At 53.2% G+C, this 25,837-nt stretch overlaps 1 protein-coding gene across 4 annotated transcripts in view; it reads left to right on the top strand.

Annotated features, from left to right (window-relative positions):
- Positions 1 to 25,837, top strand: part of Cux2 (cut like homeobox 2) — a 233,752-nt gene that overhangs the window by 171,196 nt on the left and 36,719 nt on the right. For all 4 annotated transcript variants that reach the window (XM_058579876.1, XM_058579877.1, XM_058579879.1 and 1 more), the window contains one exon: positions 8,990 to 9,068. In XM_058579876.1, coding sequence (XP_058435859.1) covers positions 8,990 to 9,068 — 79 coding nt within the window. The remainder of the gene's footprint in view (positions 1 to 8,989; positions 9,069 to 25,837) is intronic.

Raw genomic sequence — 25,837 nt, forward strand, 5'->3', positions numbered from 1 at the left:
AGTTGCCGCTGAGCGGAGGTGAGAAGTTAGAGTTTCATTTGATAATTATAAAATCAGTAGTTTGTGATTGGCCGTAATTGATGATTACACCGTTGCTAATAGCAGGCCTGGCAGCCCGCGCGCGCGGGACATTTCATTTTTGCGCTGCTTCTGAGCCGTGAAAGCCGGCCCTGCATGGAGCTGCGCGGGGTGTCTCGGGGAGCCTGACAGACGCATTCTGGGGCCTGCATTATGTGGGATAAAAGTGTTCTTAGTGCCGACATTTGAAAACACTGTGCTCTGTGCCTTGTTTTTAGCCTGGGAGTAATTACAAATATTAGAATAAAACTGCACAGGGGTCCTCTCCCTGCCCATCGCCCCTGGCAGAGCCTAGAGTGGGCTCCCTGGGTCTCTACCAGCTTCATGAAAATCCCTGTGGGGAGGGGTCCGTGTGCGGGAGGGAGGGAGGGAGGAACGTGTCTGCCTGGGTGATTAGAGTCAATGCAAAGCAGAGTTAGGAGGGGCCCCGGGTCTGTAGCCCTGCACTTCCACTGTACAGATGGGGAATTAGGCTCAGCAGGGGGCGTGGCTTGCCCCGGGGGACAGGCTGTGGGCACTGGTGAGACAGGAACCCCTGGGTCCCTTCATTTCCAGGTTCAGCTTCGCAGGTATTTCCTACCTTGCCATGGGTTTCCCTGGGAAGAGGGCTGGGGACCTCCAGGCAGATCCCGCCCTCCGTCCTCTCCCCTCTGTGGTTCATTCCTCTGGGAGCTTGCAATAGGTCTGCAGAGAGTGGTCAAGGTGTCAGCCTCATTTGGGTTGCTCAGAGACTGTCCTTCACTGTCCTCTAGGCTCAGGGAGGGAAGCTCGAAGGGTGGAAGGATGACCCCAGGGTGCCTCTTGGGTTCCTTCTGGTCATTCCTGGGTCTGTCATTCATTCAGGGTTGACTAAATGCTCCTTCATGCCCAGGCTATCCTGAACTCTGAAGGAGAAGATCATAGCAGTGGCCATTGGAGATTGTCTAGTTATTCATGCCTCGAACTGTGAAGTTGACCTTGACTCCCGTCTTCCTCTCATGCACCCATATCTGTCTGCTCTGTGCTCCCCCAGAACAAATCCTGTGGCAGGGTCTTCAAAACGGATCTAGAATCCAAGCACTTCTCCCCACCGCAGCCACAACCACCCTGCTCTACACTGCCAGCATCACTTGCCTGAACCCAGGGCCTTTGCACATGCTGTTCTCTCTGCCTGCAGTACTCTTCTCCAACATCTCCCCATGGATTCATTCCGTCCCCTTCTATGAGTCAGCTCAGGTATCTTCTTTTCCCAAGGCCTTTCCTGTCCCTATATGCAGCGCATGCACTGCCCTGGACTCTTGTCCCTTTCCTGTTTCATCCCCCACCCCCTTGCACTTGGCCATTTTTCCATGTTCTACATCATGGGTTGTTTTATTGCCCATGTGTGCTTTTAGACACGTCAATTCCACCAGGCTAGGTGCTTGGGTCAGCCTTGCTTGGTCCTGAATGTCCAGTATCTAGAACAGCCCCATCCCCAGGAGATAGATAGGAGATAACTCTGTGGATATCTCTTGTGTTGATTGGACATCTGCATTGTTTTTACGTTTTTCATGTGTTGTTCCCTCTCAGTTTTTTAAGTGCCAGACTCTGCCCTCTAGAAGCTCACAGGCTGCTTGGAGAACTGAAACAGTGTCCACACGAAAAGCCAGCAGCATTGGAAACGGGCGCAGTGGCGCACAACTGCAATTCCAGCAACTCAGGAGGCTGAGGCAGGAGTATTGCAAGTTCAAGGCCAGCCTCAGCAACTTAGCAAGATCCTGTCTCAAAGGAAAAAGTAGGGGCTGGGAATGTAGCTCAGTGGCAAAGCCCCCCCTGGGTTCAGTTCCCAGTACCAAAACAAAAAAAAAGGATGGCACAGGTCTGCCCTTCTTCATTGGATGGTGCCCGCTGCGGTGTTCAGAGATCAGGATGCCCGTGATACCGGCTGAGCTCAAGCACGCCCCATAGCAATGCTGGCAGAGTTGGGGCACCACTGTCTTCAGACACCTCTCAGGATCCAGATGTGTTTGGCCCCGGGGGAGGGAGTGGGCAGCCGGTCAGCAGGCTCTGCCTGGGGTATGGTCATGACCATCCCCCTGACTGTGACCAGGACTCTTGCTGGGCAAGATAGTGGGAGGAGTCTGGAAGAAGCCACTGGACTCGCAGCCCTGGAGGAGTGTGGGTTTGAGAGCTCAGGCTCTGAATCAGTGACTTACCTGAGGGTCCAAGTGAATGAATGATTTGTGCCCAGAATTCAGAGTGAATTAGTGATTTACACCTAAAAATTCAGAACAGGGGGCCAAATACAAGAATTCAGTTCTCCCCGTCCCTCTCTGGAATGGGGCCACCCAGGACCCCCAGGTCTTAGAAGGCCAGAGGAGGCCCCAGGCTCCCGCCCCATTTTGGCAGGAGCCTCAAGAGCCCAGATCAACGAAAAACAAAAGTCAAACTCTTATTTCTTATTTAAGCCCTGACATTAAATTGTAATTTTCATTTGCTCAGCCACATCAAAGATTTATGGCCCAGAGAGCGTCAGCACTCGCCCGGGACCCTGCTGCTGGCAGACGCGTCCTTCCCAGCCCAGCCCACCTGCCCTGCCGGTCCCCACTCTTTGGGTTACTCTGACCCCTCACAAGGCCCTGCCCGCCAGGTGTAGTCCCGGGTGGCCTTTACCCTTCCTGCCCTGGTGTCCTTGTGCCTGAGATGGGCCAGCAGAGCCCCTCCTCCCGTAACTTGCGCAGTGGTTGGCACCACGCCTGGCACAGCACCAGTGCTTGTCTCGTCATCATTGAGGATGATGAGACCCAGGCCAAGCAGGAGACATGGTACCCATCCCCTGGGGGAGGGAAGTCAGAATGTTATCGCACAGAAGGGGGCTCCACATGTTCTCTGGTAAGCGAGGACCTTCCGGGAGGTCTAGCCAGACCTCCTCGGGGTGCGGGGCTCCCCCCTTTGCAGCTTCATGGAAGGTGGGCATGTGCTTGGGTGCCTCCCCGCAGGGAGCTCGGAACCTTATAATGCAGCCTGTTTTGAGAGCTTCCCTGAAATTTCCCCCTGCCCACCCCCCACCCCACCTCTGGAATCTTGATGGTCAGAACTGATCTCTCCGCACAGCAGCTACAGTCCCGGCCCCTCACTCCCAAGGGCCTCCTGTGTCTACACGAGCCTCTTCCCTGAGCCACCCTGCCCTCTCTCCGACTGGGCTGCCCCTCGCTCTCTGCTTACCCTCTGGCAGCCCCCGGGGAAGAAGCCTTCAGGAGGCATTAACATCCGGAGCTGATCCCTTTCCTCCCAGAGCTCATTCCCAGGCCTCCTAGCAGTGCTCAGAGGTGCCGATCCGAGACGCTCAGGCTGCCTCCTTCCGTTGCTCATCAGTCTTCAGTGTCTTCCAGAATTCCCACTATTCCAGACCCCACCCCATCCCAGAACCTCCAGCCCCTCCCTGCCAGCCCCAACCCAGTCATAGCTGGCAAGCTGTTCTCAAAGTGTCCTCCGTGAAACCCTGGTTTCCACAGTCATTCCCTGAAGAATGCTGGGGCCAAACATATTTGGGCAAACGCTGGGTTAAATGAGCTGAAGAGGAGTTTTTCTGGTTGGACCAAAGCATCCAGGGTACTGCTGTTTGGTGCCTGCCCACAGGGGTGTGCAGTCTCCACTGCAGGCCCTTGTTCGTGCCACAGGACTAACACACTTGGAGAAGCACTGTGGGTGTAAGTCCAGGGCCTGGAACGAGGGGCATCTGGGCACTGGTACCTTTGCAGCTAACTGGTTCCCTCATTTCGGCCACCAAGCCTCCCTGAGCCTCTGCTTTGTCCTCTGTGAAATGGGGCAGCAGCAGTTCCCCATCTGAGAGGAGGAGGGATTCTAGGGACAGAGCGCTGAATGCAGAGAGGGCCGTGGTCTCCAGACTCCATGCCGCGAGCTGCCACCTCGGCACGTGCAGCACCATCTCACTCACAGAAGCTCAGCCTGTGGGCCCCTGAATTTGCTGTTGTTTAAGCTCCTGAGAGACGAAAGCCTAGCAGCTAGGGCAGGCTGTACCTCTCCGGCTTCATCACATCTGCGCATGCCCTGTCCCTACTCAGGGACCACACACACACGCCACCCACACGGCACAGGGGCTGGGTCAGTGCCACGCAGATGCTGTGCTGTTCCTGATGGTGACCTTCTGAGGCTGGCCCCTGCCACTGCCTCCTCCCCCTCCCCCAGATGCCCTTCAGGATCTGACTGTCACAAGCCAACTCTGTCATTCCAGACACTCTGCTCTTCTGTGCCATGAGGCAGCCCTTTCCTAGGCACGTGGGTGCAGCATGGAGTGGCAGCCCTTGGAAAAGCCATCCTGCGTGGTTAGAAGAGTGGCAGACACATTAGGAAGCTTTCCACCAGCTTCCCTGGCAGAACTGGGTGTCTTTCTGCACAAATACCTTCTTATCCAGGTGGGGATTATTCTACCCACTTGATGGACCAACAGACTGAGGCCACGTGATGCTTAGTAACATTAGCCCGAATCTGGGTCACTCTCTAGAATCCAGAATTTAATGGCCCCGCCTTCTAGAAATGGACAGAGTCGATATCCTCAAACAAGATCAAGTGAAGCAGGACAGCCAAATAGAGTCCTGGAGAGCCACACTTACGGGGGGATGTGCTAATGTGAACTGACTCTAACCGAGGGCCATTCCGGCTGCCTCTTGATCTCTGCTTTTGAAAACATCATCCAGCTATAGATGCAGTTCTGAATTAGAGGTTAGCAAGCATGGCTCTATAGGGGGCCAGAGAGTCAATATTTTAAGCTTTGCAGGTCACGGGGTCTCTGTCACAGTCCAGAACTCTGCCCGGAGCATAAAAGCAGCCGTAGTAAATACAGAAATGAATGGCTATGACTGTTTTCCAATAAAACTTTATTTACACAAATAGATGAAGGACCAGATTTGAGTTTTCCAACCCTTGGCCTATGTATTCATTGTCCAGTAGAAATTAACTGTAAGCAACTCAGGAGGCTAGGGCAGGAGTGCAAGTTCAAGTCCAGTCTGGGCAACTTAGTGAGACCCTGTCTTAAAATGAAAGGTGAAAAGAACTGGGCATGTGTGTCAACGAGAGCAGCCCTAGGTTCAATTCCCAATTACACAGGTACATAGCCAGCCAGCCACCTAGGTAATTTAAATTTTTCTAGTAGCTACATTTTTAAAGTAAGAAGCAGGTGAATTTAGTTTTAATAATATCTTTTATTTAGTCTAATCTGTCCATAATATTGTCATTCCAATGTGTGATCAATATAAAATGATCACTAGGATCTTTCACGTGTGTGTGTGTGTGTGTGTGTGTGTTTTAGGCTTACAGCTCACCTCAGTTTGGAAGGTTTGCATTTCAGGTGATCAGTAGCATGTGGCTGCAGTATTGGACACTTAGCTCTCATGGGAACATGGGTGTCATAAGGAGACAGGCACAGAGATAAACCCACATTCTACGCCATGCAGGGAAAGTAGCAGGGGCAGTGGGCAGGGCCTGGGAGACTGGACTCCTCCAGCGCTCAAGAGTTCCACTTTAGAATTCATTTTAGAAGTCGAGGGAACCGCCTGTGCCTTCCCCAAACTCCATCCGCCACCATGAGGCCACTGTGGGGCCGGGGGGGGGGGGGTGCCTTCGGCTTTATGCCCACTGGTCTGCTAATCCTCCAGGGATCAGAGAGGAGCTGCTTTCATTTCTTGTAGTTTCTGTGGGCTCCAGGTCTGCCACCCAGCAGCCTCTAACTTCCTGCAGCCTCGAGGACCTTTGAGACAGTGAGGTCCAGGCCCCAGTGCCTCGGCCGCCCCTGGCCTGGGTACATTCTCTGCCAGGAGCCGAGGGGGCTAGTGTCTAAATTCAGAACAGCAATTCAAATCCCCCAGAGCTGGTGTAAATCCTGGCCTTGCCATTTGTTAACTGGGTGACCTTGGGGCAAGAAACTTACTGTCACTGAGCCTCGGTTTCCTCATCCATACACTGGGGATAATGGGGGCCTCAGTTCACGGTTGGTGTGTCCACACAGATAGAAGATCAGGAACAGAAAGCACACCTGGTGCGTGGTACACACAAAGTGCCATTGTTAGCCCCCAAGGGTGCCCCCAGCCTCTGCATTCCTGCCCCCCAGCTGCCAGGAGACCCCAGCACACGCTTACACCTCCCACATTGTGGTTCCTCGTAGCTGAGTCTCCCCCCGCAGTGGTGAGACCCCAGGGCCGGAACTGCATCTTGTCCCATCTCAGTGAGAACAAAAATCTGCCTCTGCATTTGTGATTTTTCCCTTTGCTTCGATTCTAGAACATTCTTTTTGCCCTTTCCCTTCTGGGGAGATGATTCCTTATGTTCCACCATCAAAGTGGGTCAGCCTCCCCCAACCCACACCCTCTGCAGGCACCCATGCACTTCTCCTTCCAAGCATGTAGCACTTGTAATTAATGAGTCGTCTGGGGAATTTGCCTTAATGTCAGCCATGGAGAGGGGCCCGAGCCTGCATCTTCCATGGCTGGTCCAGCCCAGAGTGCTGGGCGCATGGCAGGCCCTCAGGAAGTGTCTCTTAGGGAGTGCGAAGCTGTGTCTCACTCTGGAAAGTCAGGGAGGAGCAGTGGGAGAGAACTTTGGTAACTGGTCTCTTTTAATCACTTGTTCAGCATCAGCCATATTTCTCTCTCCCTGTCTTAATTAACTACTTCTACATGGGCCTTGTAAAATCTGCAAACCAATAGAAATACAATGTGATAGATGCAATTTTGTATTTTCTAGAAGCCGTAATTTTTAAAAGGAGAAAGTGATTACCTATTAGCACTTCAATATGTAATCAGTATTTAAAACAACGTTGAGGGCCCGGTGCAGTGGCACACACCAATAATCCCAGCAACTCAGGAGGCTGAGGCAAGAGGATTGCAAGCTTGAGGCCAGCCTCAGCAACTTGGCAAGACACTGTCTCAAAAAATAAGAAAAGGGTCCCAAGTTATAGGTCAGTAGGGGAGGACACCTGAATCCAATCCCGCTGTACAGCAAATTTTTAAAAAAAAAAAATTTAAATATTGAGCTATCATTTGTATTTATATCATTTTATATCATTTGTTTTACTATAACTTCGACATCCTGTGTGTACGTCACACCATACATCTTGATTTGGATACACCGTGTTTCAAGGGTTTAGTAGCGGGGCTGGGGATGTGGCTCAAGCGGTAGCGCGCTTGCCTGGCATGTGTGCGGCCCGGATTCGATCCTCAGCACCACATACAAACAAAGATGTTGTGTCCGCCGAAAACTAAAAAAAATAAATAAATAAATATTAAAATTCTCTCTCTCCCTCTCTTCTCTCACTCTCTCTTAAAAAAAAAAAAAGGGGGGGTTTAGTAGCCACACCTGTCTGTGGCTGCCACACTGAACCACCATAGTTCAAATTCTTCTTCCCAGAGTGCACTGCTGTGGGGCGGAGCCTTCCTCTGGTGGCCTCTGTAAGGCACCAGAGAAGAGCACAGCTCAGGTCAGCACGTGGCACTAGGCAGAACCTGGTACTCTTCCTGGCGAGAAGGAAGGTCTTGGTCACAACTGAAAATAATGTCAAGGGGCCTCATGGGTACCAGGAGTGCTCCACGGGACTTCATGTGTGTTAGGTCATGTGATGCTCTCAGCACCCCTTTGTGGAAGATTATTGTATTGTCGCCCCCATTTTACAAATGGAGAGATAGAGGCACAGGGTCTTAAGTGACTTTTCTGCCCCAGGACACACAGCAAGTCAACAGAGGAACTGGGATTTGGACCTGGGCTGCCTAGCTCCAGGGCCTGTTCTTGGTCAGTCACTTTTCTCAATGGATGGTCCCCTACCAGTGGGAGACCCAGGATGGTGTCATGGTTAGGACCTAGAGTTGGAGGCAACCCACTTGATTCCCTCGTTCAATAAATTATGTAATCCCAGCAGCTGTGGAGGCTTCGGCAGGAGGATCACGAGTTCAAAGCCAGCCTCAGCAACTTAGTGAGATCTTAAGCCATTCAGTGAGACTCTGACTCTAATAAAATACAAAATAGGGCTGGGGATGTGGCTCAGTGGTTGAGTGCCCCTGAGTTCAATCCCTGGTGCCATAATAAATAAATAAAGTTGAGCACCTCCTGTGCGCTCAGAGCACACTTTAAGGAGAAGACACGAGGGCTGGGGATGTGGCTCAAGCGGTAGCGCGCTCGCTTGGCATGCGTGCGGCCCGAGTTCGATCCTCAGCACCACATACAAACGAAGATGTTGTGTCCGCCGAAAACTAAAAAATAAAAAATATTTAAAAAAAAAAAGGAGAAGACATGAGATGGTGCCAACCCTAGGTCAGCGGCCACCAGGCCATTCAAGAGTCATGTGTCCACACTTTTCAGGATAACATCTGTCTTACCCAAAACATCTCATGAAGTCTCCTTGAAGGAGAAAGATCCCAGAGCAAGAAATTATGGTGTGGACGGGGCTCTTCCTGGGGTTACCCGCTCTCCGTTATCCATTCGGTCAGCAATGATTGAGCACTTTCAGTGTGCTGGACACCATTCACCTATCTTTTAAGAATTTTAACAGTTTCTCTCTAATTTTCAATAGTTAGAAATATTTCCAAGGTATGTCCCAATTTTTCCCAAAAACGTATGTTGTATTTGAACTTCTGGTATTGTTCTTTTATAACAAAAATATGAGTAATAACTGTGAATAACCTATGTTCGGTGCTCTTAGGCAGCTTCACCTAACCTAGGAGTTAGGTTCTATTATTTGCTCCTCATTTTACAGACCAGTAAACTGAGGATCAGAGAGGGGCAATAACTTGCTCAAAGTCACACAGCCTGGACACTGGCTGGGCCAGAACCCAGATTCCCTAACTTCAGAGCCCACACTTGGAGCCTTCATCTTGTCTACCCCTTCCCATGTTTGTCCAGACCTAGATGCCATGGTTACATGTAACTCTTCCTTTTGTTTCCAAAGGTGGTGGCCCTTAGTAAGAGAAGCCAGGAGGCAGAGGCGGCTTTTCTGAGTGTTTACAAGCAATTAGTTGAAGCACCAGGTAAGAAACACTTGGTCTCCATAATTGAATAATTACAGAGTAACTGTCATGAGGACATGGCACCGTGTCTCCTGGTGGTGGGATCTGGGGACAGGCCCTCTGGGGGGCCTTCCTGGGGAGCTGGGTGTCTGCACATTAGAACCCCCCACCCTGAGGCTACAGATAACAGAAGGTGACAACCCTCTCTGCCAGGAGGGGGCGCGGGAGGCACAACCTTTCCCCAGAATGTCACGGCCACCTCAAAACCTTGATGCTGAAGGACAGACAGACCCCAAGAGCACAGACCAAATGGTTCCATTTAGAGAAAACACACACGCAGGCAACGTGAACTCTGTCGACACTGCTCATGGTGGCCAGAAGGAGAATAGCCCCGTGTCCGTCACCGGATAAATGGGTTTTGAAAAGGTGTCTGTCCACACAGTGGAACATTATCTAGCCGTGAAGAGGAGTGACCCCTGACACGCTACAGCCTGATGCTGAGTGAGAGAGCCAGGCACGGGAGGCCACGAGTTGTGTGATGCCATTAGCAGGGAATGTCCAGGAAAGCCACGTCCAGAGACAGAAGCAGTTTGGCGGTTGCCAGGGGCAGATGGGCAGGGCAATGGGGAGCCACCACTGCATGTGTATGGACTTTCCTTCTGGGGAGATAAGAATTTTCTGGAACTAAAGGCAGGTGGGGTCGCAGGACTTGGTGATCATGCAGATGCCACTGAAGGGTTCACGTTGAAATGACAACTTCTGTGTCAGGTGAATGTTACCTCAATTGGGGAAAAAAATCAACTTGTGCTGTTGGAAAGCCAGATAGTGGCTGTCCTTGGGGAGGCGACGTCCCTGGCAGGGCCCCTGCAGGCTGGGTGCTGTTTCTTGGTCTGGTGACAGAGGGATCAGTTTGGAGCACTCAGCTGCACACTCTGGACATAGACGAATGTCCAAGGATGTGAAGTCCCCTTTCCCCGCCACATTCCCTTCTACTGATACAGAAATAGAAGCCCAGAAGGGCCGCCTGCTTTGCTCAGCAGTGCCAGCCCCCCCAGCCCCCGCCCTTTCAGGCGTCCACGCCGCTGCAGGAATCAGTGCTGTTGGGATTTGGGGTCGGGGTCCATGAGGAGGAAAACGAGATCCTTCCTGAGCTGTGTGACCGTGAGGCCCAGGCTGTGAGAGGACAGAGCTGTCCTGTTGGACGTCGAGGTCATCTGTGGGGTCTTTGCATTTGGGGTGGAAAGTCCCTTTTGGTCTGTCTTGGGCAATTATAGTGGGTTGAATAATAGGGGGAGTACTGGGCAGTGGTGGAGGGAGGCGGGGCTGTGTTGGCAGGGGGCCCCCAAGATTTTTGTCAACCAAGAACTCAGATTGTAGCTTGTTTTTTGAAAATAAGGTCTTTGCAGATGTAATTGGTTAAGCACCTTAAAATAAGATCATCTTGGATTTAGGGGAGTCCTAAACCCAACAACTGAGGTTCTTATCAGTAGAGGAAGGACACAAGGACCCTCGCTCAAGAAGGCCCTGTAGGGACAGAGGCAAAGATGGGAGGATGCAGCCTCAAGACAAGGAGTGCCACAGGCCACAGCAGCCAGGAGCACAGCCCTGCCAACATCTTGACTTTGAGCTTATAGCCCCCAAAAGTAGGAGAATCAATTTCTGTTGTTCAAACACCCCACTGCCGGTGCTTGGTGGTGCTTTATTACCACAGCACCAGGAGACCCATTTGGCGGGGCTGCGGAGCCTTGCCCTCCAGGAGCCCCCAGGCTGGACAAAGAGGGAAGTCCTCCAGCATGTGGCTACTCAAAGCGTGGCCCACAGACCAGCAGTCTTGGCCTCTCCTGTGAGCTGGTTAGGATCGGGTCTTCTCGGACCCACTGCATCACTCTGCCTTCTAGGCAGCTCGGTGGGAGATCTGTGAGCGTGTTGCAGTTGTGTCCTGATAGAGGAGCTACACCTTCCAACTCTGCATATGGACAGGCTCATGCGGGTCCCTTCCTCACGGCACAGAGAGGCAGGACTCAGGGCTCGGCACGGTCAACAAATACTAACAGGGTCTGTCCCATGCTGCAACCTGCAGCAGCATGCAAGTCCATGTTGGGTTCTCACAGCTGCTCTGGTGGCATAACCATAGTGGTGGCAGGTATTTCTCTCAAGGAGGAGGCCAGGGCCATGTCGGCAGGGCCCGCTTGTTCTGAGGCTGTAGGGGATCCTTCCTGCCTCCCCAGCTTCTGGTGGCCCCTCACATCCCTTGGCTTGTGACCTCATCACTCCAGCCTTTGCCTCTGGTGCCACATGGCCTCTCTGCTTCTCTGTCTCGGCTCTCCACTTTCTCTTGTAAGGACGCTTGTCGTTGTACTCAGGGCCCATCTGGATGGTCCAGACGGTTTCATGGCGACATCCTCAGTTACATCTGCAAAGACACCATCAGATGAAGTCACAATTGCGGGTTTGGGGCTCAGGACAACAGGTGCATCTTTTGGGGCCTATTGAGCCCCCTGTTCAGGCATCTGTTGCCAGGTCCCCGGCTCCACCCAGATTTGCACTCGCAGTGCCATGGGCTTTGTGTTCCCTGAGGGGACGTGGCATGTGTCTGCAGCCCATTGTGTCTGCCAACATCTTGACTTTGAGCTTATAGCACTGTGGGCATGTGTCATTACCCACAGTGGGGACACAACACCCACGTAGCCAGCAGCACCAATTGCAGCCTTTGTACTGATTTTCCCACTCCCATAGGTGGGATCTGGAAAAATGCACCTTATGCCCCACCCCTTTTAATCCTTTGGGTCCGACAGTCTTGTTGACAAGTGACATTGAAAGGTGATGCAGGAGCCAGAAGGCCCCCACCCAGAGCTCGCCCACGGGCCCTGCAGTGCCTCACCCACTCCAGGAGCTGCGCTGAGGCGGGCCAGTCCATCCACGCCAGGGCCAGACCCAGCTTCAAGTGCTACAGGCCCCACACACCTCCCTCGCCCATGCCTGCCCACAGATGGATCCATCCACCTTCTAGAGCCTCCGACTCCCCTTGCACACACTGGGACTAAATATGCCAACCTGCCTCATGTGGTTGTCAGGAAGCTTCAAGGTGCATGGCACACAGTTGGTGCATACTATCAGCTACTCACGTTATTATCATGTATGTCTGGCTTGTCTAGGAGACAGGGAGTACTCCAAGCCCGGGATCAGGCCATACTAAACCTATATACCCAGATTAGGCCATATTAAACCTATATATAAAGTGCAGTACACCAAAGGCACCTAATGATTATTGAATGAATTAGAAGACTAGGCAGCGGGAGGGGAGGAAGAGTTATTGGGGCAAAGAAGTGCTTTTTCAACTAGAGTTCTCTGGTCATCAAACAACAGGAGGATTGCAAGCATTTACTGAGTGTCTGCTGATTGCAAGCATTTACTGAGTGTCTGCTGTATGCCCAGCATTTGCTGAACATGGGGAGCATAGCTGGGAACCCACAGACACAGGCATGGACGTGGCCCTCAGAAGCTTGCTTTCTGGTGGCAGAAGTAGCCAGATGATCACTCAGATAAGCTGCAGTCGCAAACTCGGGCGTGTTAGGGGGCTGGAGTTTGGGAGCAGAGGAGCAGACAGGCGTGGACCAGTGGGCGAGGGCCACCGCCCCCATAGGAAACAAAGCTGCTTCTCCAGGGCTCACTGTGGGACACTCGCCTCTCTGGGTACCCCGGCTATTAGCACAGACACAGAACCAGCCAAGGGCCCTGAGTCCCCAAGACTGTGAGGAGCTTTCCAGAAGGCCGTGCGCTCTCTCGCCCCCTCCCCACAGCCTGGGGATGCAGAGGTCACTTGGAGCCCAGTGCTGACTCCATGTGCCTCTGATTTCCCAGCTCTCCTCCCCAGAATTGGAGGGGCGGTGGGGGACGTCCCCGCTGTCACGGAGCTGCAGAATGAGCAGCCTTAACTGATGGAGACGTACCATACAAACAGCCCCTTCAGGGGCTCTAATTCATTTTCGAGACATTTAAGAATAACAAAATGTTTTAATGGTTTCTTAGGGGAATTAGGAAGACATATTTTTGTTCTCATTAAATTTTATCCTCAGACACAAGAACCAAATGTCAGATGCGTTTTTGGCGCTCTGAGCTTCCCCACCCGCTGCCCCCCACCACAGCGCCCGGCCCCCTCCATAAAAATCTCACCCTGGAAAAGGAACCGGGCGCACACTCCTGTTTTTATACGTCTTGACAGGCGAATTATTTGTCGAAATGCTCCCCCTCCCCCAAGCCGCACACAAGTCCTGATTCAACATTTTTGTTTTGAATGACTGCTGCCAGCACAAATCTTTGGCAGAGCCTGTGATAGAGCCTGATTGCTCAGCAAGTATTTTGATAAGTGTGCAGCCTGTATGTCTGTAATTACGAAAGAAAACCGTAAATCTTTTGGATATTGTTCACACAGATGTGGCGTGAAGTGAGAAAAAAAGCAGTAAAACGTGTTAAAAGCATAATTAATGTCATTGTTGTGGAGGAAGATTTGATTTAAACCCCTCTGACTTCTGTATTGGTGTCGCTTGATTTCTTTATCGTGTGCACGGAGTCACTAGGTAGCGACCCGCGCTTCAGAGAGCTGACTTGTTAACTGAGTGATTAGTTAAAAGGGAAGGAAAAAAAAAAGGAGGAAACAAAACAGGGGACGCGTGGGCACCAGGGCAGGCAGACGCACCCCGCACACCAGGAGAGGGGCACAGAGGTGAGTGGCCCACAGTGCTTTCTTCTGGTTTTCTCTGGTTTTTAAAAATCTGATTTAGGATTTTGTGACTCCTGGCAGGTGCTCCTTCAGGGGCAAGGCTGGTCTGCAGAGTGGTTAAGGCTCGGGCTGAGCATAGGACACGCCTGGGTGGGACTTGTAGCTTGGTGTTTTGAGCTGTGTGACTTTGGCCAGAGGCCTTAACCTCTCTGAGCTCTGGTTCCCGTGTCTTTAGAAGAGGGGAGAGAGTAGAAACTACTCATTCATCCACATTGGATTCTGAGCAAAACACATTTAGCAGGGTTGAACAATCCGCAGCCCATTGATATCAGGGTCTAAGAATTATGAGCATCTGCCATTTCGTCAACTGTCAAGGTCGCTGGGTGAGCAGTGTAGATGACAGTATTTGTAGAATAGGAAAGTGCTGTACAGTGTTTGGGGGTGTAAAATTTTCTCCCCAGTTTCAAAAGCAGTCCAGGCACCCTGTCACTCTCAGAAGATATATGAAAATTGAAGGAGGGAAAATAATCTCCTGGAAAAGCAATTTGTTGGGTTTCTTTCTCCCTGATCTTTTTCCCGTGTACTTTTCAAAATGGTCACTGATCCTCCTTGTATCACTTTATATCCTGCATTCTTGACGCAGCATGAGCAACTGTATTTCCCTGTGAGATTACGGATCCTGGAGAACTTTGGTTTATTGTGTCTAACACTCTCTCATGGGGCTATTAAAATTTACTGAGCCCCTCCCCAGTGCTGGGCTTTTGGAGAGCTCACAAGGGCGTAGCTTATTGGTACTGTGCTGTTGTAGTTCTGAAGATGAGGACAAAAACTTGGAAAGGAAAATCTGTTGTAGTCATGAGCAAATCCAGGTAGTCAGAAAGAATACAATTGTTCTTTCCCCTTGCTGATTTACATTGTGTTCCTTTATTGACTAGCCCACTAGGTATCTTTTCCTCTGTTATGAACCAAATTTTTATTCTTTTGTAAATTGCTTGTTTGTATATTGTTAGTCCATTTTTCTTTCCGATTTCATTTTCTTATTGATTTATAGACACTCTTTGTATATTAGGGGTATTAACCTTTGTGCTGGTATACCTTTCACATCTTCTTCCCTAGTCCTGAATGCCTTTTGTTTTTTAACTTTGTTTATAATGTCTATTGTATATAGTATGTAACAGGCATTCAAGAAGGATTTACAGAAGGTAGAAAATCTTACCAAACCTTTCTATTATGGCTTCTGTGTCCTATTTTTAAAAAACCTTTTCACCTCAAAGTTAGAGGTATTTGGGTACTTTTTAATCTTAATATTTTCAAAAGATTAAGTTTGAGCCATCTAAAATTATTTGTATGAAAATAGGGAGGGAGGTTAAGTGCTGAGTTTAGTTTTTTGTCCCAAATTACTAATTCTAGCACCATCTAGTGGAGAGGTCGCCTTCACAGCCAGAGGAAATAGAGATTTTAGTATAATTAGAAATTCTGGTCCCTGCTGCCTGCCCTCCCCCTCCACACTCAGCCTCTGCTAAGTCCTGTCCGGGTCACAGGGACACCTAAGGGTAACATAAAGAGTTTTAATGCATAAAAAATGAAAATCTTAACAATGTCAGGTTTCCCTAAAGGTGGCAGTTAACTTCGGAGGGCAGTGCCCATGTTTTCGGCTGCCAGGAGCACCCTCCCTCACAGCCCTGCCAGAGCTGGCCTGCGCTGGTGGCTCAGGGTTAGAAAGTGGAGTCCATGGAAGCAGCCACCTTGGTGCTGGCGCTGCAGGGGCTCCGCAAAGACTGTTCCCTGTCAGAGGGAGGACCAGCCCTCGCCTGCTGCACCCTCTGAGCCACAGGGAAACTCAGGCTGGGGTTCAAGCTGCCCGCCTGGGAACTCAGGGCTAACAAGGACAGTGTGGCCCGAAGGTGGAGGACCAGGACTCACAGCAGGAAATGAGCTCCAAGGAGGGGTGGCTGGTGGAGGCGCCTCAGAGAGGGGGCCTTTGAACTTGGCTTCAAGACTGAGGCGCCGCCCTTTAGGGGCACTTCAAGGGTGCTCTGTGTGGCAGGCAGCTTGCTCCACCCTGCAGACACAAGCTCTGATCCCCACATACCCTGGAGGTGGCTCCCCCATCCTGCCCGTGCACCGTGCCGCCCAGGGGGTCTCAGTCTAGGCTCCAAGACTGCCAGTGCCAGGGCTAGTTTAAGATCTAGGGTAGCCAGGCCTGGTGGCCACGCCTGTGATCCTGGCAACTCTGGAAGCTGAGGCAGGAGGATCGCAAGTTCAAGGCCAGACTGGACAACTTGGTGAGACCCTATCTCAAAAATAAAAAGGGCTGGGGGTGTAGCCTAGTGGCAAAGCACCCCTGGGTTCCATCCTGGCACCTAAATAAATAGACAAAATCAAAGGAGGTTGGACAAGAAAGCCGCAGGGGATCTGAGCTCTGCAAACAGTGAAGAGCAGCCACAGGGCCTCTGCCACCTGAGGCCTGGGAGGGTCTAGGCTGGGAGGGGGCCTAGCTGGAGTGCCGTGAGCGGCCCGAGGAAGAGTGATATGGCCCTTCACTCGCCAGGGACCCCTGTGCTCCTCGCCCAGGGCTCCAGAGCCAGACTGGACCACTTTTGCTGAGGGGAAGCAAAGAGCTCCAGACGGGGGGTGGGGGGCAGAGGAAGGAGAGCAGGGCACTAGACTGATGGCCCTCTCCACAGAGCCTGGCCAGTCCCTGCTTGGCCACGTGGCTTCTTCCCACGAGTCACACTTGACCTTCCCAAGCCCAGTTCCTCACACGCAAAACACATGTAAGACCTTCCGCAGTTACAGGACCAGGGAACAGGGCCAGGGCGCCCTGTGAACCCAGCACATCTGTGCAGTTCATTCAGCAAGTGCCAAGCACCTACTGGTCACCAGGCATTCCGCTCAGCCAGGGGCACAAGGAGGAGACGCGTCCCTGGTCCCTGCTGCTCAGTGTGGGGCTCATTTTTATTATAATGTGAGTGGGCTGGAGTCCCAGCTCTGCTGGCCCCTGACGCCATCTCTCTGAGCCTCTTCTTTCTCCTCTGGAAGAGTCAACAGCTCCCAGTGCCCAGGTGGAGTTTTTGAGGGAGGAGGGAGAGCCTTCCTGCAGGGGAGGCTCAGTGGACAGTGACCAGAGCTCGCTGTTGGTGGAGGTGTTACTATGACCTCCAGAACACCCAGTGCCAAGAGAAAGCCCCTCTTCCCCAGCCCCTCTGTCCCTGCCCAGACCAGGAGACCCCCCAGGCAGGAAGAAGGGTATGGCAGGTACGTGACTCACAGCTGCGCATAGGGCTCCGCACCCCATCTGCTACTGAAAAGTTAAGACTATAGGATCAAAGTTAGTCTCGCTGCCACCATCAGTAGCCTGAGCCTGCCACCCACGCGGGCGCCAGAGCACAAGCCCAGATGGGAGCAGGCTTCTGTCTCGGAGATATTTTGGAGGGACACACGCATACTTCTGCATATATGTGTTTCTAAGCAGCCTCTCGGACAGCCTTCGGCTCCAGCTTTCCTAAAAAAGCTCCGAATGCCACTTTCCTTCAGATGGACAGAGGGGGAGGGTTGAGCTGCTCTCCCCGCACCCCAGCTCCCCCTCTGCAGGGTTCTGGAGGACTCTGACAGCTTCGCTAGTGCGTTGGCGAGGCTTGTGGTCTCTACAAAGCCTGGTGAGGCCTGAAAATACGTAAACCCTCCCGCTGTGTCCTCCACCTTGTCCGCGAGCGGTCAGATCCAATGCAGCCACGACGAATAAGTCATTTTCTTAGGCAGTTAGTGCATAAAGAACAGGATGTCTGAGAGACAAAGGTCCTGCACTCACCACAGTGTCCCCGCCCGGTGCCACAGGCCTCGCCTGCTGCCTGCTCGTCTGCCTGGTCTGTTTCCACTCATCAGGGGCCTGGTGATATTCGGACACTGGGTCAGGGTGCCATGGGTCAGGGTTTTATAAACCCTGCTAGGATGTGCCCACTGGGCCGCTCTCTCCTCCTGAATGTGGATGGCCGGTGGGGGGCAGGGTGGGGGGATCCCGCCTACTGGTGTCCCTGGTGGCTGGGGCAGCTCTGCACAGCTGGCCGGAAGGCTTCTGGAGGACATGCTGAGCCGGGCCAGACACTAGAGGGAGACGTGGGCCACTGTGGAAGTCAGAAGCTGGATGGTACCAGCTTTTCACCTAATATCAAAGGGTACCCAGGCAAAGGCTGCGACTCTGAACACGCTGCAGGCTGCAGGCCATGATGGGTGTCACCTTTCTGCCCTGCAGGGAAGGCTTCTGCCGCCGGGTGCTGGAGAATCAGCAGCAACCCCAAGACACCCACAGGTCTCCCCCTCAGCCCAGGGACGGCAGCTGCCCACCCCAGGGCTTAACTGGACTGTAATAGCATCGCTTTCCCTCTTTGGTTTTTAGTTTTGTGGTCTTTTCTTGTTGTTGGGTTATTTGGGTCTTGAGGTTTCTCTGCGCTGCTCAGCTGGCCTTGAACTCTGGGTTCAAACACTCCTCCTGCCTCAGCCTCCCGAACACCTGGGGAGACAGACACCCACCACCATACCCAGCTTTGTGTGCGTTCACCTGTATGGCTGAAATGCCTATTTATGACAGGGAATCCCAATTTTCTGCTTATAATTGGAAAAAAAAAAAAAAACACAGGCAGGGTGTTCCTTATCCAAAATGCTCGGGGCCACAGTGTGGGATTTCCAATTTCTTCAAGTTTTGAAATATCCGCACGCATATAATGAGAGTATAGGGACGGGACCCGGGTCAGAAGACGAGGTCCATTTGTGTTCCATGTACTCCTTACATACATGGCCTGAATTTCCTATGATGTTTTTAGTGATTTTTATGCAGGACACTATTTTCCTGGGTGGAATTTGCCAGTGGGGCAATGTGTCAGGGCTGGAAAGGTTTCAGCTTTTGGAGACGTCAAATTTCAGGTTCTGGATTTTCAGATTGGGGTGCTCAACCAGCAGTACTTTATAATAGACCTTAAGGTTTTAAATCACGTCACAGGAGGACAAAAGTCACACAGGGCCCCCTAGGGGACCCACAGATGTGTGGAAGTGGTGGGCACTGGCTGAGGGGCCCGCTTCCGATCCAGCACTACCTTTGTCTGCTGACCAAGGGACCCTGAGCAAGTGGCTTTCCTCTCCTGGGCCTCAGTTTTCTCATCTGGAAAAGGGGGGTGATGGCATCTCCTGTGGCTGTTTGAGTGAGATACATGCAGAGCGCCTGGCTCCTCTTGGGGAGGGCTAGGCCACGTTCTTCAGAGCCTCTGGCTGAAGAGACTGGGTGGGTGTCCTATGTGCCTCATGCCCCCACCTGCTCCAGGGTGGATGGTTGCTGCAGTTTTGGGGGTGAAAACCAGAAACTCGAGCTTGACCCCAACCACCTGTACCCAGACCAGGCACAGAGAGGGGAGAGGACACTGGATCAGGATTCCCCTGGGTATCACCAGCCTCTCTCAGCCCCATGTCCTTATCCACAAAAGTGGTCAGTGGTCGTGAGGACCAGTGCATTTGTGCCCTGGGGAGATGGGCAGGCGGCAGCACCTGTCCTCAGCCTGATCTTCCTGTGCCTAGAGCAGTTTCCTCACTTCCTTCCCAGCCAGATGGCTGCCTTTAGACAGGCCTTCCCCACCACACGGCCAGCCCACCCTCCACCTTGGCAGGGGGCCTCTGCCTTGGCCTTACGTGTCCGTGTCCATCTTCCCCTCCAGAAGGTCAGCCACAGACAGGCAGGGATTCCCTCTCATTTGCTACTCCATCTCCGCAGCCTTGAACCTTCCCTGACACACAGCAGGCACTTGGGAAATGCTTGACAACTGGAGAAACCATGCCTGGTACCTAGTAGGTGCTCAATAAAAATGACTCCATGACTGCATTGGACTACTAGCTCTCTACAGCAGCCGTAACAAACAACCACAACCTTCGTGGCTTAAAACAAAACACATTCATTATCTCAGTCTGGAAGTCAGAAGTTCAGAATGGGTCTCATTGGGCTGAAAGTCAAGCATCAACAGGACTCTCGCTCACATGTCCAGGAGGATCCGTTCCTTGCCTCTCCTGGTGTCTAGAGATCAACAGTGTTGTCATCTTGTGGCCACTTCCCTCATCATGAAAGCCAGAGGAGCCATCCCCGACCCCAACCTGCTTCTAACCCTCTCTTGCATGAACCAGGGCTTTAAGGGTAGGAGGTGGTGTTTTCGAGAGGGATATTATATTACTGCGCCTCCCACAGACACCCTCTGTGGAAACCCCTGAGACCCTCTGGCACTGATTCCATCATTTGTCCCCTTTTGGGACAGTCCATACTCATTGGACACCTGCTATGTGAAGGACCAGTGTGTGCCTGGGGGAAGGGGAAGACTTGGAGGAAAACAAGCTGCCCCCAGACCCAAGGCTGTGGGGTTCTCCGAGAAATCTCTCCCTACAGCTTAAGGACTTTTTTCCCTTTCTCTCTTTCAATTTGTGTCCATAAGAGCAGCCAGTGACGTTTAGCTGAAGCACTGGATAATACTGATAAAGCACTCTGGGAGCCCAGGGTCTGCCAGCCGCCGTGGCAGGAGCCTTCTGCCGCAGGCTTTGGCGGAACACTCCAGCTGTCTGCATGCTAAGAGTGTTGCTCTCCAACCCAGCTCCCCGCCGGGCAGCTCAGGGACAGCTCAGGGCCCCCAGGTTCCTCCCAGAAGAAATGAGTCACCGCACAACCAAGTCAAGTCTGGGAACCCTGCTCTCATGTGCTGGGAAGTAACAAGCAGAAAACATCCGAGTAAGAAGATGTTGTCATTGCTGTGTACTTTTCAAAGCAGAGACCCTTCTTGGTGACAGCTCAGTTCCTCGGCACTGAAGAGAAGGAAAAGCAAGAGGGTCAGAGTCCAGGACCTGCTGCCTCCTCTTAGGGAACAGGCTTGGCTCATGGATGGAGATGAAAATGGGTACAGCAAGAAGGAAGTAGGTTTGACTTGAGTGAGGACTTCCATCAGGTCATGGCTTGGATTTTCTCCCCCAGAAAGATAGGTTGAAGACCTTCCTGCTGGTACCTGTGAACATGACCTTGGAGGATATGATCGTGTTAAGATGAGGTCGTTAGAGTAGCCCCTTGTTTTTTCACGACTCATTTCCTTACAAGAGGTGGGAAAGGCGAGAGAAAGAGAGAGAATGTGTGTGTGAGAGAGAGAGAGAGAGAAGACCTTGCTATGATGGCCAGGATGCCAGGGTCGCCGGCCTTGCCAGGCGCTGGACCCTGAGTGAGCCTGGCCCTGCACCACCCTTCACCACCTCGCCACCTGTGTCCAGCCTGGAACAGGGCTGAGGTCTCCCAGGCTGCTGCTGTGCCACAGTGCCACAGCCTGGTGACAGCACAAACTTCTCTCAGATCTGGAATCCAGAAGCCCCAAACCCAAGTGGGGTGGGCAGGCCCCCCCGGCTGGCCGGCCCCCTCCTGCCTCAGGCGGCTCCGGCAGCCTCCAGGCCATTGGCCTCTGACTGCATTGTTTCTGCCTCCATCTTCACCAGGCCTCTCTCCGGGCCTCAGTGGGTCCCTCTGCTTTTGAGGACATCTGTCATTGAATCAGGGCCCACTCTGCTTCCGTATGAGCCAGTCTTGACCGCATCTCCACTGCAAAGACCCCATCTGCACACAAGGTCACATTCTGAGTTTCCAGATGAGCACAGACTGGGGACGTTTCAGCCCAGTCCCCACAGCCACCAGCGCTTCCTGCCTAGCTCCTGACCTGAGCCACCATGGAGCTGCTCCCTGGACCCCTGCCACCGCCTCCTGCCTGGCACCCTCAGGGTCAGTCCTGTCCCCAGCCCTGTTACCCTGGAGGGCCCTTGGGACCTACCTGCCCACCCGTCCCCTGGTCTCACCCAGCTACACTCGGGCCACAGCCTTCAGCGCAGGCTCCCTCCAGCCACTAGCCATCTGCACGAGCCACGCCCTCACCTGGGCTCTTCAGTTCCCGGGCTTCGTGCACAGGGAGGAAGCTGACCTGGGACACGTGGGGTGGAGAAGTCCTCTCGGGTCTATTAAGCACACTTGTGAAGGAGCCTGTCACCCCCGGGAGGCCGCTGCGCAAGGGCAGGTCTTCTCCCCTCAGCTACAAGTCGCTCAGCAAGCCCCTGCATGGGTGGGCTCAGAGGGCCCCGTGGGCTCTGCCCACCTGCGGTTCCCAGTTTTCTGTCCCCAGCCCCTCCACAGGGGGAGAACCTGCCTGTCCCCATTTACAGACAGGCTTCGGGTGGAAAGCAATAGCATGGATTGATGTCACCGCTAGAACTCGACCTTCGCCCCCCCACCCCTCCCCTTATTTCCCAGGGTTGCTTTGGCCACCTGAGGGTTCACCGTGTTCGTGGTGTTCACACCTCTTGGGCCGAGCCTGGCCGCGAAGTTGTTTAACCATCACCCCGCTGAACAGGATTGGCCAGTGCACAGGTGCTTGCCCGCAGGGCGAGCCACTGTCCAGTGGCCCAGTGCTGAGTGCGAGCCTCGGACATACTTGCATAGGAATTCGGATGGGGGAGCCCAGTGAGGTCAGCACATTGTCCAAGGCCACATAACAAGCCAGTAGCAGGGCCAAGGACAACCCTTGGCCCCACACTCGGGTCTACAGGAAGAAGTCAGGGCCCTGCCTGCCCTGCCCAGAGGCCACCTGACCTCCGGCGAAGAGTCCACAGCCCTGGCTTCAAACCCCACCTCTGCCTAAGCTGAGTGACTTTGGGCACCTGATACCTCTTTTCTGATCCTTTATTTCCTTGTCTGGGAAACAGGGACAATAGTGGCACGTACTTTACTGTGCTATTTGGGATGAAGGAGAAAGTGCAGGTGAGCCCTGGCACAGAGCCTGGAATAGCCACGGTTATAGTACAGGAGGAGCTGTTCCAAGTCCCTTGGCCACATGCTACCTGGTGACACAGCATAGTACCCCTGCCTCAGAGCAGGTCATTACTATCTCCCCAAAGAGTTTTGTACCAAATATGTAAATGTGCGATTCGATTGCCACTCCCTTGTATATCCTTGTGCTGTGCACAGCCTGCCTGACTGTATGCAGCCTACCCTGAGGGTTAGGCTGTTAACATTGCCATGACTTCCTGCCTTTGCTGAGGCTGTGCCTTCCACCAGGACATCCTCGATTCCTTCCTGCTTAGAGTCTAACCTGTGGAGACCCACAGTGAAGTCCTTCCCAGCCTCCCCTTCCTGCTGAAAGTCGCTCCAACTGGCATAGACACAGATGAAACCCAGGACCTGGTGTCTTTGCCTTATTCTTTGGGCCTCTGAGGACCCTCTGGCAGCTTCCAGGGGTCTCCCAAGGCCCTGTTGCTGAGATCTGGTCAGCCCCCTCCTCCCGAGGCTGCTGTCCTATGCTCTGTCTCTCCAAAATATCCAGCAGCTTCTAATTCTGTTCTGCAAATCTGTTGTTAGCAGGAGCCAAGATACAAAGCCAGGCGGTGCCCAGCAGGGCTGGGTGAGCGAGCCCCCTGGGCCTCACTGAGAAGGATCCCTCTGCCCTTTGCTGAACGCTGATGAGAGCAAGGGCTGGGATGACCACTGTGCAGGACTCTGACCACTGAATGCCCACAGTAGCCTTGGTGGATGCTGCTTGGGGCTCCATTTTACAGACAGGAAAACTGAGTCTTCAGGGGTGAAATGTTGTGAGCATTCGTTCCTCCTTCCCTTTACCCAGTTCTCAGATACCCTTGTCAAATCACCAGCTCCTATGTCGCTCAGGGTTCCTCATGTGGTGTGGAGAAGCCAGCTCTGGAAACTCTAGTGCACAGGAAAGGGACTCGTTAGGTGGGGCCCCCGGCTCACACAGGGCCAGAGCAGCGAGTAACCGGGTGAAGGGGTCCAGATTCCCAGGGCAGTGTTCAATTGGCAGCCTGAAGCAGGTGACCCTCCTTGGGGGAAGGTGGAGCGTCTTGATTGACAGCCCCACTGGAAGCTGAGAGCACGTCACAGGCACACCAGCCCACCAGGGAGAGATCAGAAGGCCCAACAGGCAAACCCCAAGGATCCCGGCCTGCCCCCGGAGGACTGGAGTGACACAGACCAACCCTGAGACTCCACTGAGGCCCAGAATGCTTCACGGGTTCCCTGGGGGCTCTGATGAGTCCTGCTGGGGGCTAGCCAGCATGGGTCCCAGCCTTGACCCCTGTGCCTCAGTTTCTCCATCTGTAAAAGGGGACTGCGACATCCTCATACTGCCATAGTGATGATGGAGTGTACAGGGCTGTGGTCATTAGGATTCATTCGAAGCTGGACTTTGGCCACAGCATCTCAGTACCACCCACCTGGCCACAGGGAGCCAGGAGTAGAGGAAGAGGCCAGAGGCTCGCCTCTCCCTGCACCACCCCCATTCCCAGCTGCGTCCTGGGGTGCAGGAGACAGTGGACAGATTGAGCTGACTGCTCCCTCCCTGGGTTGGTTTTCTAAGCTGAAATCTTTGGGTCCAGAGTGGAATGAGTTCAAATCAAGATAATTGAATTCTGGGTTTCCTGGGCACATTTCTTGTGCCAACACTGAGGCCGTGCCTGGTGCCCGCTCTCCACAGAGAACGGCTGGCTCCCAGCCCGCCCTGAGCCTGCGGGCCAGCAGTGGTCAGCCAGCTCCTCTCCGTAACAGCCCTCGGGGGGCAGCCTCCTCGAGGAAAGAGAGGCTCGGAGAGTCCCTGGCCACCTAGAGAGACACGGCCAGCTGGAGCCGGCACTGACACCCACCCTCCGGTGACACCCTCCCTCGGGTCTCACTCTCTCCTCAGTGTGTCTGGATCTGCCCAGGGGTACCTCCAGGCAAACAGACGCTGCACAGTGTCCCCCACAGGTGGAGAAATGGGCTCAGGTCCTCATGGGACTCTACCCAGAGCTGAACTTCAGATCCTGGAGCTTAACCAGCACGTTCACCACTGCCCCAGCAAGCGAAGGCGGGAGGGCAGAGCCCCAAAGCCCCCTGAGCCCGTGTGGAGGCCTGGCCCCTTCTGCTAGCCTCTGGGGGCCACCGAAGCCAGCCACCAGTTCGCAGGGCCCACGTCCTCAGGGCGGAACAGAACCTGGGTCTAACCCTGGAGAGGAGGTGGCGGCAAGTGTCCCCACTCCCAGAGGAATCGTCTGGCCTGGCCACTGGAGAACTTCCCCCGTCCTTGGGCCCAGAGCCAGTCTGCAGAGGCCGCCGGATCTGCTCCCTCCGTGTTTACCTAACTTCCCTGACCCCGGCAAGTGCTGTCGCCTTTTTCTTCCTTTCTCAAAATCCAGGACACAATAGGAAGCGATTCCTTGAACTTATTAAAAAATCCAGACTTGTAAATTAATTTGTTCGTGTTGTACAAAGGCGGTGCAGATGGACTCATTAGCATGCACACAACAAATAATTATAGATGAATTTTTAGCTGGCCTGCCTAATGCGCTTGCTGGGTTAATTATGTCAATGTATAATTACATCAGCCCTGGGAGACATAATGGCATACCCTGCTGAGCGGGCTCTGCCTAATGACAGGGCGTGGGGGCTGCTGACAGAGGAAAGCCAACGTGGTGCGCCCTTGCACCTGCTCACCACGGCACAAACGCCTATTGTCCAGCCTCCCTCCACCTAAACAAACAGGCAGTAGGAGAAAATGAGAGGCCACCTTGTTCCAGCCAGACCTGAAGGCCTCCGGGCAGGCATGGCCTCCTGTCGTCTCCTGTAAAAATGTATTGGGTAGGACTGTGCGTCAGGTTGCATCCTAGGTACTATGGACCAGTGGGAGGTAGAGCAAGGACCAGTGTAGCCCTCGCCTCCCCTGTGAAGTTTGCAGCCCAGTGCGTGTTAATTGGGTGGACTTGCAGATATACTGGGACAGCACTGGGCTCTACCATGGAGAGCTGCAGGCAGCTGGGGAGCACATGTGGGAAGACTGACTGGTCCAGGAGGGCTCCCTGGAAGAGGTGGCATTTGAGTCATAATATATATTCAGGGGTGAAATGTTGTAAGCGGGTTGCTGGGAAGGAAATAACCCCAAGGCTGAGGGTAAGCATGAGGTTGTCTGAGCTGACAGGGTGTCTGGCACCATGTTGATCATTTTGCCTGATCCTCATGACAACCCCAGGAGGTTGC

The sequence above is a fragment of the Marmota monax genome, unplaced genomic scaffold, assembly GCF_021218885.2.
Source record: "Marmota monax isolate L192 unplaced genomic scaffold, Marmota_monax_Labrador192_F-V1.1 WCK01_AAM20220418_F8-fsc00092, whole genome shotgun sequence".
Lineage (NCBI taxonomy): Eukaryota > Metazoa > Chordata > Mammalia > Rodentia > Sciuridae > Marmota > Marmota monax.